The following is a 19,827-nucleotide window of genomic DNA, read 5'->3' as shown; positions in this document are numbered from 1 at the left end:
TGCTGTTTCTGCGTTATTTGAATCCTCACAATAAGCCCTTAAGATATATATATATTACTCGTCTCATTGTACAAATGAGGAAGCTGACACTTACACGGGTTAACCGATTTGCTCCCAATCCATTCAGCTGGCCGCGGAGTGGCTAATCAATGCTGAATCCACTGTGCTACTCTGGTCCAGTGGGCCTGGAGCCCGGCACTGTGGGCTCCTCAGAAAATCGAGGGAGGTTAAAGCCAGGAGACTAAATGAATTCATCAAGAGCGGCTGTGAGCGGGAGAAAAGAAGGGGGGTGGAGGTGGAAGCTCAGAGAATGGCAACACCTGAGGGAAAGGAGGGGGGAGGGGGAGAAAGAGGAGAAGAAAGAAGAGAGGGAGGAATCAAAATGGTAGTAATATAACCGAAAGAGAGTCATTTCTTGGAAGGGGAGAGACAGAGACAGGAGAGCGAGAGAGCGAGCCCTTCCGTAAGGAAGTAGAATTCAACAATGTCTGATGCTGCAGAGCAATCAGGGGTGGTGAAGTCTGAATGTTGATTACCAGAATCGGCCCTTAGGAGGCCACTGATTGTCTCAGAAAGACAAATCTTTCTGGCATGGAGGGCAAAGCCTTCCTTCAAGGAACTGACGAACAAACAGGAAGTAAAGGAAGGGAGCGAGCCAGTGCAAACTGCTCTATCAAAGAGTCTGGCTGAGGGGCTTCCCTGGTGGCGCGGTGGTTGGGGGGTCCTCCTGCTGATGCGGGGGACACGGGTTCGTGCCCCGGTCCGGGAAGATCCCACATGCCGCGGAGCGGCTGGGCCCGTGAGCCATGGCCGCTGAGCCTGCGCGTCCGGAGCCTGTGCTCCACAACGGGAGAGGCCACAACAGTGAGAGGCCCGCGTACCGCAAAAAAAAAAAAAAAAAAGAGTCTGGCTGAGAATAAGAAGTTAGATAAGATGTGATCAAAGAAGGGGTTTCCCCCTAAACATTGAAAATATATATATAATCATGTATCTATGTTGAGGAGAAGCAGACATGGAAAATAAGAGGTTGACGGTGAAGTACAAAGGCTAAATGACCGAATACAGGAGAGAAAGGGGGTCTAGAGCATAGACGGAAAAGGCCAAGAAGACCGATGGAGAAAGACAGGGAAGGAGAGAAGAGCGCAGGATAGGCAGATCTGTCCACCAGCAGAAGAGGAGGGGCAGAGGCAAGCCCGCTGCCGGTTTTTTCCCTCTGAAGCAGGGGAGGATGGCTCAGAGTCAGAGGAGAGAAAGGAAAGGAGGCTTGGAGGGAAGCCTTCTAACAAGGGCTGTTGGGTCTAGAGGTGACGGACCACCCGAGACCAGCTGAGGCCGGCAGGGCCGCGTGTGTGCAGGCCCGCGTCTGCGGGGTGCTGCAGTGGACTCCCCCTCGACTCACCTGGTACAGACGCAGAGAATGCACATCACAGGGAACTGGAGAGGCACTGGGAGTACGCCGGTGAGAGCCGGAGGGATAGGAAGGTGTGATCCGTGGGGAAAACGCTAGCCATTTCGCGAGAACACCTATGTCCCAGGCGCCATGCTAAGCGCAGCTTGTATATCATTTTATTTAACCTTACGGCAAACCTGTGAAGTTAATAATTACTCTCCTCATTTTACAGGTGAGGCCACGGAGTCTCAAAGGCAGCAGCTAACTTGTTCAATGTCACACAGCTGGTTGACCTTCCCCAGAGTTGATGGATTAAATTGGGCCCTGAGGTTGAGAGGTGGAGCAGTTACATAATGCAAAGCAGGAGGATGGGCTCCAGGAGCGAATTCCTCTCCTAGACTGGATTTGAAGGTCAGTGAAGTAGAGAGCTAGGTGTAGATGGGTCCGTCACATTAGTAATGGATTACCACACCATAATAGCTAGGAGTGTGGAAAAAGGTGCTAGCCAAGGAAGCAAATTGTATGTATAGAAGCAAGAGTATTGAGGAGAGAGGGTGAAAAAGCCAGATTGTGTGAGCCCTGAAAGTGCTGACCTTTTTGCATGGGGTTCAGCAGGGCTAGCTGTGTAATTTGTAGGGCCCAGTACAAAATGAAACTGTGCAGGCCTTTGTTCAAATATAGTGCTGTTAAAGGTACCGAAATATTAACAACCCTCTTTTTTCTGCAGTCACTCTCTCTTGACCTGTCATGGTGTTTTTATTTACTATTTCATGCCTTGGTCCCTTGGACAAGGGGAATCCCTGCAGAGTGAGTGCGGACCCTCACAGGTGCCCAGTGGCGGCTCTGTCCCATGACTCAGGGCATGGTCCACCGGCTTAGCAGTTCTACCTTCCCTGAGATGCTGCACCCCGGCTGAAGGCAAAGAAATCAGTCTCCCCTTCCCTCAACCCACCACGCCACCCCAGAGCAGAAGGACAACCCCATGCCCGGTGCCTGGATTTGGTCGGGCAAGAGAGTCAAGCACACACACTGTGACCCTGCCAGCCTGGAGAGGAGATGGTGCTTCCATGCTCTCCCTGAAGATGGCACAGGGCAGTGTTGCCCCAACTTCAAACCCTACCTGTGCCTGCATCCAGTCCCTCACCAGAGGTGGAGGGCAACAGCAGGAACAAGCACCAGTAGGCTTGTTCTGATGACATGACCCAATCACTGTCCTGGGGAGGGCGCGGAAAGGGGAAGGCTGGATGGGACCCAGGGTGCCGGGGGTCAGGGAAGAGGAGAGTGAGACGCAAGAAGCTGACCAGGGAAGGTGGGGAGGCAGTGGAAGGTGGAGCCCCATGGGAGCCAAGGCTCCAGGCCCCTGGTGCAGGCTCCATTGTTCCATCAGACTTCATTTACAAAGTACAAATTAAAAGGTGAAACTGTTAGGTTAGTTTGCTAAGGCTGCTGTAACAAAGAACTACAACTGAATGGCTTCAACAGCAGACATTTATATCATCATATTTCTGGAGGCTAGAAGTTTGAGATCAAGATAGTGGCAGGTTTAGTTTATCTCGTGGCCTCTTTGCTTGGCTTGGAGATGGCCATTTTCTCCCTGTGTCTTTATGTAGTCTTTCCTGTCTGTGTCCTTATCCCCTCTTCTTATAATGAATCTTATAAGATTAGGAATCTCCTTTTCTTCCCAGTCATATTGGATTAGGGCCGATCCCAATGACCTCAGTTAACCTTAAGTAAAGGGTCTTTAAAGGACCCTATTTTCAAATACAGTCACATTGTGAGGTACTGAGGGTTAGGATTTCAAAATATGAATTTTGGGGGGACAAAACAATTCAGCCCATAACAATTGTTAAGAGTTTCAAGATGACCACTGCAAAGCATTAACCCCCAAGCCTGGGACAATTCTGTGCATGGGGGCCCGTGTGACTGCACTGGACACATGACCGTGAAGCCTCCCTGGACTGGGAGGTGAATGGCATAGGAGCAGCGGTGTGCAGCTGGAAGGATTGGACCTCCTCCTCCCTGCCCTAGAGGTGTCAGGTTCATGGAAGAACGAGCACCCTTCCCAGGACCGAATCGTAAAGGAAGCAAAGCAGCGTTCTTGGTGAGAGCCAGGTTTTGTTCAGATAATGGGAAGATATGGTCTTTGTTAACACAATATCTTGAGCAGGTTGAGAATGAAGAGACATTTCTGTGCAAGCAAGTGACCATTCCACCGGACTGAGCAGAGCTGTCTGGGAGGGAGGTGGGCAGTGAGCAAAGAAACCCTGGAGGGAAGACGAGTGTATGAGGATGAGAGAATACAATCAGAAGACTTTACATTTTATGACTTTCAATTATGCTGGTTTTAAATCCTCTGAATTCAGAAACTGAATTAAATTTCAATTGAGTTATAATGAAATATTAACATTCCTTGATCCAACTGCTGCTGCACTTCACCTACAAACATGGTATGACTGACCAGTGGAAGGATATTTCATGCTGGTCTACCGGTGTTCTCCTGCAGTCTCCATTCCAATGGAGCAACATTTGTGGGGGATAGACTATGAAGAAGTGCATTCTGCAGCTTTCATATACACTTTACTCTCCCACACTGGAAACAGAAGCGTAATTGGTATCACATCACTGTAGTATTCTAACAAATTCAGCTGCGTCCCTTGAATATTTGCTTGGGGGTCATTACCCTCACTATCTTTTAATAGTCTCTCCCAGAGAACAACAACAAAAAAGACTTGTCTGCATTTATGTGGATAGAAATACAGGCGATTAATAAGTTTAAAGAGCTCCTCTAGTGGAATATCACTACAGGAAATTAATAACATGTGAAGTAGAAAGATAAAAGCAGCTTTCTTACACAGAAAGCTACATAATGAAAATACTGATATACTGTTGCATATGGTTTTTATTTTCTATTCAAATCCCATCAAATAAGATTATGAAAATTAATTTTCAACTATTTTAATAATGGCAATCATTTTTAAAATTGAATACATGTTCATTGTAGAAAATTTTAAAAAAACAAATAAGCCAAAAAAGGAAAAACATCGTTATAATCCTAACCACTTTCTTTATTTTTATTTGCTTCTAGTTCTTTTTCTATATTTAGGTATCCATATACTTTCTTTTTGCAAAAAGTAGGATCCTATTTTACATAGTGTTTAGTAATCTGCCTTTTCCAACTTAACAATGTAAGGTGAACATTCTTTATAACACTATGTTAATAACTATAGTTATAATTTCACAAATTTCCTGTTGTTGAACATTTAGGTTCTTTTCAGCTATTTACTATTGTAAACCATGTAGCAATGAACATCCTTCTAGCTATAATTTTTGTACCTCCATAGGATATGATTTCCATAGGATAGATTCATACATGTGCCAACAATGTGTCAAAGTTTTTAAGCCTTTTGAAAAAACATGTGTTTAATCAGGTAAAAAAGGCTAAGAACTAGTCCTTCTTGAATAATTATTAGGGATTTCCACATGAAAATAATAATAGAGAGCATACCAGATTAGAGCAACAAGACCAGGGATGAATTTCTGCCTCTTCCACTGAGAAGTTCTAAGACCTTGATTAGCCACTCAACCCTTTTAGGTCTTGTTGTCATCAAACAGGGTTGGCAATGAGGTGGAAATATAGTTGTCCTTGGAGTTAAGTTAGTTAAATCTATACACAGTAAATATGAACAGGAACAAACCAGGAGAGCATCCACGATTATATAAATGGGAAGAATGGGAACTCAGATACAAACATAACTTTGTCACCAGACATTTAGTGAAATTTCTTTAAGTCCTGTCTGGGCCAAGAGATGTGGGTTGACCAAAGCTGCACAGGAAATGGAGAGTTAGCGGACATGTTGAAGGTGATCACCCAGGCCCTGCCCAGGCGTGGCAGTCTTGGTTAAGCACCAAGTTTCCTTGGAGAGACTGCTTCTCTAGGGCATGAGACAGTCTCAAGCTTCCTTCATTGAGGAATACTTAAGATCAACGAATTCCCCTGGGCCATATCATATTGCTTCAAATATAACTTGCCTCCAGGGGGACAATGCACTAATAGGTTGACTTGAGGATTTCAGTTCTCTGGACAGTTATATTTTTTCATTAGAAAGTAGAGAATTAGTATGCTGATTTTTATAAACCTCCATGAACCTGATCAATGCAGCTCTGCCACTGAGAGTAAGTCCATTCCAAACAGACTGAGGAATTCAGGTCTCTGAGATGGCAAGGCTAAGATGGATCCCCAAAAACTCACCAATGTCAATGCCATCCTTGATGGAAGCCAGTCCTACTGGGCACGACCTGCTTTTTTAAAGCTGTAACAAGAAATGAACTAAATATTTCATTATGTTTTTCATTTATTCAGTAGATATCCATCAGTATCTAACTTCATACCTGGAGGAGGTCAGCATCTTAACACTGAAAAGAGACATAAATAATATGGTAAAGATTACAAACAATAAGCAAAATGCAACAGTGGACAAACATCTAAATTACTGAGGGAGAACAGAGGAGTGGGTGATTAATCACCCAGAGAAGTTTGGGAAGGATTCATGGAGAAAGTGATATTTATGCTAGGTCGTGGATGGTGTATAAGGATAGGATGCACCTAGCTGAAGGTGGGGATGGGGGAGGAGGGTATTCCAGATAGCTGGAACCGCATGCGCTAAGGCATGGAGATGAGAAGGGACGTGGTATGCTTCAGGAATCATAACAAGTTTAGTGGGACTAGAATGAAAGATACAAAGTCTATGGAAAGGAGGCAGGAAGCAGGTAGTGATGGGATATAAATGACGGAAAAATTGTTTGGGACCAGTTTGTGAAGTCCCTCTTGCACTACCTTAAAGAACTTGGATCATATCTTGCATTCAAGATAGAGAAGTATTTGGAAAATGAGATGAAATCAGAGTTCGTTGAATTTATTCCTAATTTTTAAAAATTATTGGAAAGACATTAACCTCAAAGAAAGTACTCTGTGGAGTGCCACATGGTTCTGAAACTGGCCTTATCCTGTGGAGCACTTTTTATCAACAATTTTGTGGATAGAGAAAGCAATCTCATCAAACTGGCCAATGATACAAGTCTGAACAGAACTTAAAGGTTGGATAATAAAATTAAAAATTTTAAGAAAATATTATGATATCACTTATATGTGGAATCTAAAAAATAATACAAATGAATTTATTTACAAAACAAAAACAGACTCACAGACATAGAAAACAAACTTATGATTACCAAAGGGGAAAGGGGAGAGGGATAAATTAGGGGTATGGGATTAGCAGATATAGACTACTGTATATAGAATAAACAACAAGGTCCTACTGTACAGCACAGGGAACTATATTCAATATCTTGTAATAACCTATAATGGAAAAGAACCTGAAAAAATATATATATAACCGAATCACTTTGCTGTACACCTGAAACTAACACAACATTGTAAATCAACCATAATTCAATTAAAAATTTCTTTAAAGACTAGCTAGTTCATGTATTCAAAAAACGTTTCTGGAGCATCTGTTATGTTTCAGGAAATTTTCTAAGTGTGGCAGGGATCCATCGGTGAACAAGTGAAAGTCCTTGACCTCATGGATTTTATATTCTAGAGAAGATTGATGATAAACAAATAAATATATAATATCATGCACTGACAAATAAATTGAAGGATACAGTGTAAAAGGTGATAGAGAGTAATAGCAGAGGGAGAAATTATTGGGGAAGAGAGTTCCAGGCAGAGGAACAGCGAGTGTGAAAGTCCTGCATGGGGATGAGCTTGGCGCGCAAGAAGGCTAGCGAGGCTGGAGCTGACTGCTGAAAGGAAGCGTGATAAGCTCAAAAGGTGGGATCAATAAATCAAAACAAACAAGATGGCACTGAAGCACGAGGCATATTAAGTCATTTAAAAATGGTTGGATAGTGTTATAAAAATGCAAATGTAATACACTCTGGGTTTTATTTCATAAAAATCAATTACACAAGGAAAGGATGAAGGAGAGGTGTGCTATCAGCAGGTTATGTGAAAAAGACCTCAAGACCTTGGTAGGTCCACAAGCTCAGTAAGAGCTCGTATAAAGTGATGAATTCGAGAGACACACACACACATACACCGCAGACAAGCACATACACACATGCATATGTGCATGCATGTATCTCCACCCAGCACAACCTTAGACTAAATTAACAGTAACATACCCCAATTAAATGACAGAATAACTAATATTCTTTTCACCTACCCTATTGAAAGTATTACATTTGATTTGACTATATATTTTAAGAGAGTTATTGATGATTTAAATTTTTCCCCAGTTTTCAATGACCAGGATGCTGTGAAAAATAAAAATACCTGCTCACATGTTTTTTTTTTTTTGCTTCCCATCTCTTCGTCCCAGACTCAGAACTCTGCTAACTTAAAGGTCCTGGATCTCAAGTGAGAAATGATCCCTGTGGACACAACCATGGTTTCACTGAACTGGAAGTTGAGGGACTGTCTTTCGGGGCTCTTTGTGCCACTGAACCAAGAAGAAAGAAGTAGGTTATTACACTGGCTCTGGGGATTGATTGCAGTTTTCAAGGGGAGACCAGATTGGTGAGCACAGCGAGGGCAGGAAGGACTAGGTTGGGAATCCAGGGAATTCTGCTTTGCTAATAGTTCCATATCCAGGGGTAAAAGTTAATGTGCAGTGGTTACACACTAATAAAGGCAGGGTCACTGAGGAATAAGCCTTCAGGAATGAAGGTTCGGTGCACGCCATCAGGGAAGGAAACATAGACAACCAGGGTGCTGGCTGAGGGCAAAGGGAACATGGAAGGAGACTAAAAAAAAGCACATTGTAAATACAAATTAAAGCCTCGTGACAAATTATAGAAACAAAGACCACAGCAGCCATGCATATTTCCTTTGTTTTGTATTTGCGTATATTAACCAATTTTTATTTTTCCCTCTCATTTCTTCTGTACAAGAAATGTTGGTGATGATTACCTTTATTCTTAGAAAATCCAGGTGGAAGATAAATTAAGATCACCTAGAGACAGAAATGATGACTGAAGAGACCTTGTGTCTCCTCTTTTGGGAGAGTGACAGCATCTTGAATTATTTTAGGGTTATTTGTATGATACTATTATTGTTACTGCAAGGTTAAATAAAGGGTACAAGGGTGAGGATAAATGCTGAACAGCTGAGAGTAGGATTTGTCTTTTGGCTTTTAGCGCCATGCTTGCCTGTCTGTGCTTTCCACTATAGTTCAGACAAAACTGTATTTCCAGGACTTCCCTGGTGGTGCAGTGGCTAAGAATCCTCCTGCCGACTCAAGGGGCACAGGTTCAATCCCTGGTCTGGGAAGATCCCCCATGCCGTGGAGCAACTAAGCCCAGGCATCACAACCACTGAACCTGCGCTCTAGAGCCCATGAGCCACAACTACTGAGCCCACGTGCTGCAACTACTGAAGCCTGCACACTCTAGGGCCTGTGCTCTGCAACAAGAGAAGCCACCGCAATGAGAAGCCCGCGTAACTCAACGAAGAGTAGCCCCCGCTCGCCGCAACTAGAGAAAGCCCGCGCGCAGCAACGAAGACCCAAGGCAGCCAAAAGAAAAACAAAAAAAACCCCTGTATTTCCTAGATGCCCTTGGCAGCTAACTTCTCATAATGGGATGTGGAAGAAATAGAGGTTTTTCTTTCCCTGCTTCTTACTGGGCCCCTGGCAGCAGCACAGGTGGTGGTTCCGTCCACATTCCTGCTTTTCTCCTTGGCAACACTATTCCAGAAGCATCGGCAGCAAGTTATCAGCAGCCTCAGCAGTACAGGGGTCGTGGGCTCTTAGTTATACATTTTCCCTTTTTTCTCTTTCATCCATAAAAGTGAGAATGGCTTCCTGTAGTTATTCATCTCTGGGTAACTTCACATTTTCCTCTTTTCGCTCTTCTAGGCTTTCCAACCCTTTGATAGCCGATTCCCAATATTAAATTTCATCTGTTTGAAACACCTAGTAGGGGTTCTATTTCTCCATAAGCACAATCACTGATACAGATGAACGCATGGCCCAGCTTATGCAAAGGAAAAAACGTGGAGCAGATGGGAGAGGATCACTGATAGGCCCGGACAAAATGGAGAGATCAGGGGCTTCCCTGGTGGCGCAGTGGTTGAGAGTCCGCCTGCCGATGCAGGGGACGCGGGTTAGCGCCCCGGTCCGGGAGGATCCCACATGCCGCGGAGCAGCTGGGCCTCTGAGCCGTGGCCGCTGGGCCTGCGCGTCCGGAGCCTGTGCTCCGCAACGGGAGAGGCTGCGACAGTGAGAGGCCCCCGCTCGCCACAACTAGAGAAAGCCCTCGCACAGAAAGGAAGACCCAACACGGCAAAAATAAATAAATAAATAAACTCCTACCCCCAACATCTTCTTTAAAAAAAAAAAAAAAATGGAGAGATCAGATAATGGGAGGTCTTTATAAAGTCAAGGACAACATACTGTGATTCCTGATGTGTAGCAGCTTCAGGTGGCGATAGGGTCCAGTGTGGCCATGGGAACAGTGGCTGAAGGGAAGTTTAAGTGTGGCTTCACTGTAATCAATGAGATCTTTTAACTGTGATGCAGTAATGCTACTTGGTTCACTCACATGACTATTGAAATCAGGAGCGATGATGCCAGGATATGAGATGGGGAGAAAGAAGAAGACATGTCAGACTATGCCTTATAAAATATGGCGATAATTTTTTTATTAGGGAAATACATTTTAATGGCCAAGACAGGATACTAGCAATCACATGAATTATTTCTCCTGCTTCAAACTGCCAGACAGATGCATAATGAAAATGTCAGAGATCGCTCTGCCTCCTATCACAAAGCAAACGGCCTTAGAGCTGCAGGCAGCGAGTTAACGTAAAACGTGCATATTTGGCTTTGTACGCATACTGGGAGGTCAGCACGCCCTTTCCTCCAGGTATATAAAATAAAAACAATAAAAGGTCATTAAAAAAAATGGATTAATATTTGCCCTTGGCTGAAGTCACTGCAGCCCTTATTTAAAAATCCTGTTACAAACATTTAAAAACATCACAAGATCCAGTGTTTAATGGTCCTGCAAGTACACCATAATTTGCCTGTACACTTTCAGAAGGACATGAAATTATCATTAGTGAATAATGGGACTAGGAAGACCACCAGAAGTTATTTCTACCTCACTCCAACGTGCTGTTCAGAATGATTCCATTTTACACTGTATTTATGTATTGGATTCCTTAACTTCTCTTTTGTTGAAATCTTTGTAATGATGGTACCATTGGGATTACCTGGCATTTCCCTTCTAGGAAACACAAGAATAGCACCAACACATTAATTTGGTATAAAAGAACAAAATTTGTGGCTCTGTTATGCTCTTAAGAAGCCAACATTCATTTATCTTTTAGCTGGATTTGCCTAGGAAGTGTTTTTATATTTACACACTCCATAACTTCGTTATGTCCACAACAGTCCCAGATAGAGCTCATCAGAATTGGTATTTTACCCTAGCGTATACTTTGCTTTTTCCCTTTATAATTCATGTGTTATTGTGGATCCCGTTAGCTTTGTTATACAGCCTCCACCTCTACCTGCTGGAGAAAAGCACGGTAGTCAGCCATTCTTTCTCTGCACTGTTGCAAGTTTTATTTTCAGTTGATAATGATAACCAGAGTCTACTAAATTCAGCAAGTTAAAATTTTTGTGTAGGCTAGAAACGGATAGTGGGGCACAAGTCTGGGGTGTGGATACTTAAGGGTGAAAAATTTATCTCCCCAAAGATCTTTAATTTAACTGTAGGTTGCTTCTTTTTTTGTGTTTTTTTTTTTTGTTTTGGGGTTTTTTTTTTTTCGCGGTACGCGGGCCTCCTGGACCGGGGCACGAACCCGTGTCCCCTGCATCGGCAGGCGGACTGTCAACCACTGCGCCACCAGGGAAGCCCTAATTTAACTGTAGGTTGCTTCTTGAAGTACTCGAAGCAAGTATAGATCTTAAGGGTAACTTTTAAAGATTTTACCAAAATCAACTAATATTTAATTACAGATATTCTCAGTTGTGTACTGTGATCTCTTCTCCATTCTTCTGTATTTCAGCTTGTCTGGTTTTTGCCTGTTGGACTTTTCTTTTATAAGCCCTCTCAAAACTTGTTACTCAGGGGATACCAGACAAATCTATGTGGGAGCGCCAGTCACTAGGGTTGGAAGACAGAAATAATAAAGGGCATTGGAATAAAAGCATTATTACCAGTTGCCAGTTGTTACCGAGGGCACAGCTGAGCGAAGAGTCAGGCAAATGTAGAAATCTAGAGAACATTTTTTTCCAAAATAAAAATAGCTTTATTGTTTTCTGATAATAAAAGTGACACATACTCATTATAAAAACTTCAAATACATAAAAGTCTAAAGAAAGTAAAGAGCACCCAAACGCCACAGCCCAGAAAGAAACCATCATTAACTTTTTAGCGAAGATTTCTCTATGAAACACATATTATTTAAAAATATCTAATGTTATAAATGGGCCCATATTAAACATACTATTCGGTAGTCTGCTTTCTCATTCAATAATATTTCAGGGACAAATTTTCTATAGCAATAAACACAGATCTAAACAATTTTTAATTAGTTGCATACAACTCAATTGTATATTTGTGCTGTAATTTATTTAACCCATCTTCTATGGAAGGATATTTAGGCTGTTTCCAATATTTTAATATGCAAACACTAAAAAGTACATCTTTGCCCTCATGTTTACGCACTTGTGAAACTTTTATTCATTAGGATAAATTCCTAAACAAAATGCTGGGTAAAAGTGTCTCACCATTTAAAATTTTGACATACTACCTTCTAGAAAGGCTGTACTAATCTCCACTCCTGCCAACAGTGAATAAGAATACCCATTTGCCCATACTCCTGTCAATTGTTTTAATCTTTGCCCATCTGTGAGGACAAAATTAATAATAATTAAAAATAATAAAAACATATTTATTAGCTGTTTTCATTTTCAAATAGGGGATACTTTTAATTTTTTAATTTACTCCTTTTCAGAGCAGGTATTTCCTGGGCTTAAATAAAGAATTTTCAGTTTGTCTCCCCATCAGTGTGACTCAGAATGAGAGTCAACTTCTTGGAACCTCATTTTCCTTGATCTTATAGTAACAGAACCCAGCTCAAGAGCTTAGATGATGTGTGAATGCAGCTAGCATAGAACTAAATACACCAATATTAACTGAGTCTGAATCTCCTGCAAGTACACTCTTCCTACCTTCCTACCCTCTATCCCAATTAACATTTCTCTATAAGAAAGTTTTAAAACTAAGGAGCCACTGAAAACCATTGGAAATACTCTCTTGCTACTTATACAGATGACCACAAAAATTTGCAATTAGGCAGATGACATCAGTAAGAAGGCTCTTAAGTGAAAGTGTGGTGGGTAATGCAGGTTTAGTAGGCATCTTTGGAATAAAAATGCCTCCCAAGGAAATACCTGCAATAAAATCTAATGGACCATCAAATACACATAAATAATTTGGGACAGAAAGATGGAAGCAAAATACAACAAACATCAGTTTATTCCCTGTCAAAATGTTGGCTTATCATTGCGTAGACACGGTTTGGGAATGTTTTTCACCGTGGAGCAAATTTATAAGCAACATATACAATTTCTAATTCCTCTTTTCAAAGATATCACAGATGTTAATATTTGAAATTCATAACTTTCATCCAAGAATGGTGAAATGGAACCATTTAAGCAAATGATTGGTGACAGTCTGGATATTAGAAAGACAGACTTTGGGTGCAATCTATGTGACCATGTTGAGACACTAGATACCAACGATTCTGAAGAGGTTTTGAAGGATTATTCAATTCATTCATTTTACAAATATTCGTTGGGCCGTAGTATGTGCCAGGTACTGTGCTAGCTGTTAGGGATACCAAAGGAGCAAGATATAGCCTCTGCCCTCATGGAAGTTTCAGTTTTATGGAGGAGAGAGAAGTCAACAGGCAGTTCCAGCTTGGGGTGATGGTGCAGTGAGGCATGGGTAGATGCTTCAAATTTCTTAGCAGAAGCCTGCTGAAGATGGCATCAGTAGCCCAATGAATGCCCTGAAGAAGTCATAGGTCAGTGGAAGAAGTGCTGTCATGATTGCCACAAAGTATGCCATAGACACTAACAGCGAAGCCACAGGCTAGCGTGGAGACATGAGCTATAGCACAGGACAAGGAGAAAACCTCTCTGAATCCTGACAAAAGAGCTGGCAGAGAAGCCAGGGTCTATGTCTGGAGAATACTCTTTTTTGAGACGACTCAGTTTGGCTGGTCCCACGGAGATCTGCTGGTCAGTGATAGAACTGAGATTACAACTCTCCCACAGTATTTCCTGTTCATCCACTCACTCATTTTTCACTCAAATGTAAGTTCCATGAAGGCAGGGATTTTTGTTGGTTTTGATCTTCACTGTATCCCCAGCTCTTAGAACAGTGTCTGACACAAAGGAGGCCATCGGTAAATATTTATTCAATGAATGAATGAATCCACTGAACTCATATCAAATGACTGCAGAGGTGGGTGCCTGAAGCAGAGGAACAGAATAATGAAAAAGGCAGGAAACATGGTGAGGCTTCTGTCCCTACTGAAAAGTTTTAGAATCGACAAATGACCTTTGCATAGGGGCTTGAATCTGCAGTGGCTTCTTTGTGTCATGTCGAGTACAAGAAAGACCATGGGCTTTGAAGTCTGACAGAGGTGGGTTCAAATCCTGGCTCCTCCAGATCTGGGACGACCTTAGGCAAGTTACATACCCACCCTGAGTCAGTTTCCTCATCTATAAAATGGGATTCATACCTTCACGGTGGCTGTAAAGGTTAAATGAAAAAAAAATATTCCACAGCTCTGGACCCGGTTCCCTTTGCCCTCACCGCATCCTTCCAGCCCCAGAGATGGGGCTGTGCAGGGGTCTGGTAGAGCTGTGGACCCCTGGTTCCCTGGGTATCCATCCCGGAGTGCTTCTTGGGTGTTCTTTTCTATTTCTCTTAACCCCTTCTCTCTTTCCAGGAAACTTCTCCAAGACACCTTCCTCGCCCTCTCGAAAGTGCACAGTAAAAAGGGTAAGACCTCTTCCTCACCCTTTCAGCCCTTACTTTCGGTTCCAATAGTTTATGGTTCAAATAACAGATGTCACTGAACAGTTAACTTGGGTAGATGCCTTTTCGTCCTTTCTAAAATGTTTGCTCCTTACTCGGTACCCTAGTAGCTAACACAGTGCCTTGATTCTTCATAAATGCTACTCACATAACTCTCACTTCCTAGACTCATCATACCTCAGGTCATAAAAGCTGTTTTACACAAGAGGATGTACCACCTTATGAAACTTCACAATTATGCAGTGGGTCACAGATCGTTATAACAATTCTCCGGAAGCCAATAAAATTGACTACGTCAGAAATCCCATACCTAATTTCAAAAACAACAAAATACTTTCTTCATGTTTTGGGGATTGTAAAATGGCACAAAAACCTATCAAGTAAATAGGATCTGCCTGGAGGATTGCCCATGGTGCGTTATAAGGATGAAGACGAGTGCAATTCTTTACTAATTCACGTTTGCTGATCAGAGGAAACACTTGGGGGCTCATTATTGGTTTCTTCATGTGTCTTAGTCTTTACATCATGAAGCCACAAAGGTATCCTCTTATTGCCTGTAGCAGGATGCAAGATTTAATTCCTAACAGTTAACATTTATTAATGCACCCACTAGAAGGCAAATCTAGTAAGGACTGCATCACTCAATAGAAAATTCTGGTAATTTCTAGCCACAGTGGTATCTGCTTACCATATCATTAATTAGGTTATTGCCAGCTAATCTGACTTGGTCTTTAAGATGTCTAAAATTGTCACACCCTAGCAAGGTGATCTAGTTAAAAAGATCATTGACTAATAGTATTTCTAGAGCTTCTACTCAGTGCTAAGCAAAATCCCATGGAATAGGTTGGGAGCTAGCAATCTGTGTTTTTAACAAGCCTTCCATGTCATTTTGCTGCATGTTAAAGTTTGAGAAACACTGTTTGTTTTGTTTTTTTTTTTTTTTTTTTGAGAAACACTGCTTTAAGTCAACTAAGCAAGTTCAAATCAACATCATACCAACGGATTACACATGTGATGAATAATGGTGTGGGCCTGCTGTCAATCAGAGCTTCCTTAATGATCTCTCTTTGAAGGTACTGGGGGATTCGGATTCAAAGTGAAAAGCAGTTTAACACAGAGTCAGTTCTTGATTATCTTGATTACCTCGTTTGAATTATTAGTGGCAACTTCACACAATTCTAGGCTTATTTGCCCGATTCAGCCAAAATACTTTCAGACTACATAAGACAAGCTGAATCGGCCTCAGAATGGCTGGCGATATATAAGGCCAAATGTTGAAGACTTTTACTGATTCCTTGATTAACGTGTATAATCAAGAGTTTTCAAACCGGACAGGTCACAAGAGGTAAAATCACATGAGTCTAGGGTAACCCTTTCCCCTGATAGTCTTAGCATATGGGCAGTTTGGGAGCACTGTGAACACATTCTTCATGCTCAGATGGGGAAGACATCACTGGGCAGCCAGGTCCCCCCAGACCAGCCCTCAGGGATGGCCTCTCCCAACTGCTTGCCTGGGGCTTTTATTTGGCTTGTCAATCAGGCTAAGGCTTATTGTGTTTTGAACCTCACTTCCTGCCATGAGATCCTTTTTCCCAGAATTGTAGCTCCATGTTTCTGACCTTGGTCTGTTAACCTGACCCTGATTGCTGACGACTTCCTTCTTTGATTAATTGTTCTTGAATCTGGACTCCAATCTGACTATGATTAACTCAACCGTACTGACTTATCAAAAAAAAAAAAAACCTACAAAAAACAATCATAGGCCTATTCCTTTGATGCAGAGAAAACTAGAGGTCTGCCCTTTTATTATAAACATCCTGGAGAGGGAGATTCTGTAAATCCTCTGGAAATGGTTTTCGTGGAGTGTTTCTGTCCATCATCATAAAGACAGTCATTATCCCCACTTTGTTCATTTACTCTGGAATGTTTATTATAGCTGAATTTTTGATTATGTGGGTTCACAGAGATAATGTAACTCAATTTAACTTATAAGGAAACACCTGCTCTGTATAGGATAACATGCTAGGCCCTGAAGAGATGGACCCTACACAGTCAGGGAATGTGACAGACAGAGTAATGGCCCCAAAGATGTCCATGTCCTAATTCCAGAAACCTGTGAATATATGACTTTAGAGGAGAAAAGGGACATTGCAGGTGTGATTAAATTAAGGATCTTAAGATGCAGAGGTTTTCCTGTATTATCTGAGTGGGCCCCATGCAATCACAAGGATCCTTTGGAGGGCCAAAGAAAGAGGAAGTGGTGATGAAAAAGAGTTCAGAGAGAGATCTAGATTTAAAGATGTCATGTTGCTGGCTTTGAGGATAGAGGAAGAAGCCATGAACCAAAGAATGCATACAGTGTCTAGAAGCTAGAAAAGGCAAGGGAACGAATTCTCCCCTAGAGCCTTCAGAAGGAATGCCAAGGACTTCTGACCTCTAGAACTGTAAAATAATTAATTTATGTTGTTTTAAGCCACTAAGCTTGTGATAATTTGTTACAGCGACAGTAGGAAACTAATACAGGAGTTTACCATCTAGGAAGAGAGAGATGATAGCACAGGCAACTTGGATATAATTCAGAAAGTGACAAATATAAAACAGAAATACAGAGACATTGCTACAGATGATACAAATGAACTTATTTACAAAACATAAGCAGATTCACAGACACAGAAAACAAACATTGTTATCAAAGGGGAAAGGGGGGGTCAATTAGGAGTTTGGGATTAGCCGATACGAACTACTATATATAAAATAAACAACAAGGTCCTACTGAATAGCACAGGGAACTATATTCAATTTTCTGTAATAAACCATAATGGAAAAGAACATGAAAAAGAATATGTATATATGCGTCTAACTGAATCATTTTGCTGTACACCAGAAACTAACACAACACTGTAAATCAACTGTACTTCAATTAAAAATCTTTAAAAATGGAAAAAAAAAAGAAATTGCTATGGAAATGCTGATAAAGTGATTACTATTGGCTGGAAAGATTAGGAAAGCTTCCTGGAGGATGGCAGTTATGGTGGGCCCTGAAAGACTGGGTAGGATTTCAAAAGGGGGAGATCTAGTAAACACCAGCAGTAAAGGCACAGAGTTGGAATCAAAGAAAAAACTGACCTAGGCCTTTATGACCAGCCATTTTCTTGGAACAAAAATGGCTTGATTAAAATTTCATACATTCTATTCAGGATATAATCGTCTCTATGTAAAAAAAATTGTAATAATAGTCAATATTATAGGAGATAAACTATCTTAAGAGTTTAAATACAGAAATACAGATCTTGGGCATGTCATGGCTCATGTTCAGATAGGCAGACTTGACAGGGATGAACAGAAATATACTAAGAGTTGATTGAAATAAGCAAAAAGGCAATTCTTTAAAAAGGTATGGTATCTATTAACATTTACAAGTTAGACGTTTCTGACGACCTTCGCAAGCAAGCTAAACCAAAACAAGGGAATCCAACTGAACTGAATGTACCTGGCAGACTGGAGGCTCTGAGGAGTCACGTGGATGCTGAGGGAGAAGACACTGGAATCCACTTCCATTTTGGTAGGTTTTGATTGTTTTGTTGGTCTGAAGTCACAGTCTACAATCTTAAGTAATTCTGAATGGTTCTAATTTAGTCCAGGTTTGATCATGAGGCAATGATCGTGCTAAAACAAAACTTTAAGCCACTCTGTTCTACAAGTTGGAAGGAATGGAATAGAATTGTTCCGATCATCGATCTGCATTACCCAAGTTCACCATCAATCATCCTCTTGGCGCTCCCAATAAAGACAATGTCTTCCCAGGATGAGACCTGTACTCAGGTGCCTCAGCAATACTTGCTTTCTTCTTTATCTTCTGGTGAAACTGATGCCTTTTTGCACTGTTCACATTCATTCCAGGAAAATTCAGAGGAACAGCTGGCCTCCACTGGCATGCTCCTGTAGGAATGCCCTGGAACTTCCGCAGAAGGGTCCCTATTCACACCAGAGGCCCTCACATCCTGGGATGGAGCTGCAGGCTTTGGAGACCAACTTTCTTCACAAGCAGAACTGGGCACGTTGCTAGTGTCCTCATTCCTCCCACTCCCTGTCTTTCTGTCAAAGCCCAGGAATGTAACCTCAGACTGGCTGCATTCAAAGGGAGTTTTCTGAGTCGTTCTCCCTTTTCTCCAACCTTTATCGTGAGGCAGCGATGGATTATTCTGGTTTTCATCATCTTCCACTGGAATACTTGGTACATTATCGAAGAACAGAGGAGAAGGACTCCTGAAGGACTTCAAGGATGTGGGAGGATCTTCCGCAAAATACAAGCTGGCTTGAGTACTTTCAAGGACAGTTAGGACCTGATTAACCAAGAAGCCAACACACATTGGGTGAAGTCTGAATAACCTCTCCTTTTACCTTTTTTTTCTGTCTACCTATTAAGGAATATTCTCTTATTTTCATGAAATAAATTCAACTATAGAATTTGAAATGCGAAGGAATTAAAGATTAGCTAAACTCCTTCATGTTAATAAATTAAGTGACTTGAAGCAAAGTAGAAAAGAAATTGATTATCAAGAGACCTGACTTTATGCCTAGATTTGCCACCAACTACTTTGTGACCTTGGATGAATCTCTTATCATTTTTTACTTCAGCCTTAATATGTGGAGGATTGGAAGGGGTCAGGGGATGGTGAACCCAATCTATAGTTCTCAAATGCCAGACTACCTAGGGAAGCTTTCTTAAAAAACAGATCCCTTAGCCCCAACCTAAAGATGGTCATTCAAAAAATATGGACATGGGGGCCCAGGGATCTGTATTTTACAAGCTTTGCAGTTGATTTGGATATGCAGCTGAATTGGATATGCAGCTGAATTGAGAACCATTAACCTGATATAAAATAACATACATTTACACACACACGTAATTTAAAAAATACCTATAGAGAGCTTTATAATTTACAAAGTGTTTTCACACACATCACCTCATTTAACCTGCACAAACGTTAATATCCTCACTTTATAGATGAAAAGGCTGAGGCTCAGAAAAGGGAATCGCTATCGCTGGCCAGTAAGGAGCAGACCTGTTGCCTGACCCCACGTCTTCCGGCTCCCAATTTCACGTTCCCTCCACTATATATCTCAAAGCTCCTTTCCGAGCCCAAGATTGCAGGCCACACAGCTCTTACTTGTGGTGTCAGGGCTAGAACACAGCTCTCCTGACTCCCAGGCCAATGGTCTTTATATTCTGATTATGTCAACTCCTTGTTTAAAACCCTTCCATGGCTCTACAATAGACTTAGGATGGAATCCAAATTCCTAGAATGGAA

At 41.7% G+C, this 19,827-nt stretch overlaps 1 protein-coding gene across 3 annotated transcripts in view; it reads right to left on the bottom strand.

Moving 5' to 3' along the window:
- Window positions 1-11,577: 11,577 nt before the first annotated feature.
- The window catches only part of IRAK3 (interleukin 1 receptor associated kinase 3), a 70,602-nt gene continuing 62,352 nt past the window's right edge, over window positions 11,578-19,827 (bottom strand). For all 3 annotated transcript variants that reach the window (XM_060025174.1, XM_060025173.1, XM_060025176.1), the window contains exon 12: window positions 11,578-18,858. In XM_060025174.1, the coding sequence (XP_059881157.1) occupies window positions 18,343-18,858 (516 nt within the window). In that variant the 3' untranslated portion in view covers window positions 11,578-18,342. The remainder of the gene's footprint in view (window positions 18,859-19,827) is intronic.

Source organism: Delphinus delphis, chromosome 11 (assembly GCF_949987515.2).
Source record: "Delphinus delphis chromosome 11, mDelDel1.2, whole genome shotgun sequence".
NCBI classification, from domain to species: Eukaryota; Metazoa; Chordata; class Mammalia; order Artiodactyla; family Delphinidae; genus Delphinus; species Delphinus delphis.
Note: the sequence above shows the minus strand (reverse complement) of the source record. Positions and strands in the feature narration are given on the sequence as shown.